Below are 2,247 nucleotides of genomic sequence, written 5' to 3' on the forward strand. Positions count from 1 at the left end.
CCTCCTAGAAGTCTGCTGCTCCCACCAGCATTCCTCTCCAGGCTAGCAAAGAGAGGCAGGCTCAGGATAGGGGACCCTGACTCCTCTGGAGGCATTTGGTCATCTCTAATGGCATAACCATTGGGAGAAGTTGTCCTTAAGATTTCCTTTTGCCCTCTCTAAAATCTTTTTTTTTTAGGTTAAAATTAAACCAGGTAAAAAAAACCTCTAAGTTTGTGGGGGTTTTGTTTATTTATTTTGACACAGGGTCACAGGGTTTCTCTGTGTATCCCTGGCTGTCCTGGAACTCACTCTCTAGACCAGGCTGGCCTCAAATTCAGAAATCCTCTGCCTCTTCCTCATGAGTGCTGGGATTAAAGACATGCACCACCACTGCCAGAAGTATTTTTATTTTTATAAAGGGTTTTCTTGAATGTATGTCTCTGTGCATCCTGAGTGGAGAAGGCATCGGATCCCCAGGACTGGAGTTACAGATTGTTGTAAGTCATCTTGTGGGTGCTAAGAATTGAACCTCAATTCTCTGGAAGAGCAGATGGTACTCTTAATTGCTAAGCTTTTGCTCCAGTCCTTTTTAAGATTTTAGGGAACAAGAATCTCTCAGGAGACCTGGCGCCAGACCTTGTCATCTGATTCCACATCTTGGATCTGGTACCACCACCACCATTACCACCCCCATCATCGGGGTACACAGGCACTGGTGACTAAGGAAAACAGCCATGGTCAGGGCTGTGAGAAAGAGAAAGAAAGGAGCCAGAGGAGAGATGCTCATGAGGCAATGGTGAAAGGCTGGTGAAGCAGAAAGAAGGTAGTTACCTGGGTAAGATGAGGGTTGGGGTTGAACCCACATTGGTTGCAGACCTTGTTGTGACACTGGGTGCAGGTGTTGAAGTTTGGCTGGCTGGAGGTCGACGTGAGGTCCGAGGTCTTGCATATAGGACATAGGGTGCTGCTGGGGAGGGGAGCGATCTGGGGGACAGAGTAGGGGGATGTGGGAGTGCTGCCTCTGTCTGGTGACACTGAGGGGGACCGTCCTGATCTCTGTGTCCTGCTGTCTACCTGTAGTGTCCTGCGGGGACCATCAGCTTCCTGGCCTGGTGGGCCTTGAGCCCTCGTCTCTCGGGGGCTTTCTCGGCCTGGAGCAGTAGCAGAAGCAGCAGAAGCTTGCTTTGGGGTTGGAGAAGTTGCTCTCTGGCTACCCAGGGGCTCCTTGGGGTCCAGTCTCCGTGAAACACTGAAATGACATTGAAAATGACCGTTAGAGACACATCGTGTAGAAGTAGCTTACATAGCTCTCCAACCTAGAGTGGCCCTAAGCTCCATCACTGTCCTCTTTCTCTTGCACAGTGACATCATCACAGTCACCATTTACTGTACCCGTGCTGAAGCCCTGACAAGCTTCTTAGCATCAGGCCACACGGCAGATGGACAGGACTGCCCTTTCAGGCGTTGGGAAAGAGCAGCTTCTAGTTAGTAAGCTCACACGGGCTGGACTTGTTGGACACGCGGTCTCCTGGAGCCCAGCTGGCCTTGGATTAGTTCTGTAGCTAAGGATTACCTTGAACTTCTGATTTCCCTGCCTCCACTTCTAAAGTGCTGGAATTACAGGCAGGCACCACCATAGCCAATTTATAAGTTCTGGGGATGAAACTCAGGGCTTTGTGCATGTTAGGCAGGTAGTCTATCAGCGAAGCTGCACCCCAGCCAGGGACTGCACATTTAAGCTTTATTTTTATTCATGTTTACAGTATTCTGCCTGCATGTGTATGTCTGTGCACCACTTGCAGGCACTGCCCACAGAGGCCGAAAAAGGGCATTGGATCCCCTGGTTGTGAGCAGCCATGTGGATTCTAGGAATGAAGCCCAGGTCCTCTGGAAAAGCAGCCAGTGCTCTTAACCAATGTGGTGGACTGAATAAGAATGGCCACAAAGCCTCATAGATTTGAATGCTTAGTCACCAGGGAGTGGCACTATTTGAAAGGATGAGAAGGATTAGGAGGTGTGGCCTTGTTGGAGGAAGTGTGTCCCTGAGGCTGAGCTTTGGGGTTTCAGAACCCATGTCATGCCCAGTTTCTCTCTCTCTCTGCCTACAGATCAGGATGTAGCTCTCAACTGCTTCTCCAGCACCTGCCTCCCAGCCAACATGACCCCTGCCATGACATTGGACTAAACCTCTGAAACTGTAAGCAAGCCCCGCAATTAAAAAATTAAAAGCTCTCTCTTGCTCGCTCTCTCTGTCTCTCTGTCTCT

General features: G+C 49.8%; 1 protein-coding gene across 3 annotated transcripts in view; it reads right to left on the reverse strand.

The window, feature by feature from the left end:
* Bsn (bassoon presynaptic cytomatrix protein) overlaps window positions 1-2,247 on the reverse strand; it is an 88,254-nt gene that overhangs the window by 42,249 nt on the left and 43,758 nt on the right. For 2 of the 3 annotated variants that reach the window (XM_013346521.2, XM_005347889.2), the window contains exon 2: window positions 814-1,231. In XM_013346521.2, coding sequence (XP_013201975.1) covers window positions 814-1,231 — 418 coding nt within the window. The remainder of the gene's footprint in view (window positions 1-813; window positions 1,232-2,247) is intronic. The other variant, XM_005347890.2, reaches the window with a different exon arrangement.

Source organism: Microtus ochrogaster, chromosome 5 (assembly GCF_000317375.1).
Source record: "Microtus ochrogaster isolate Prairie Vole_2 chromosome 5, MicOch1.0, whole genome shotgun sequence".
Classification (NCBI taxonomy): Eukaryota; Metazoa; Chordata; class Mammalia; order Rodentia; family Cricetidae; genus Microtus; species Microtus ochrogaster.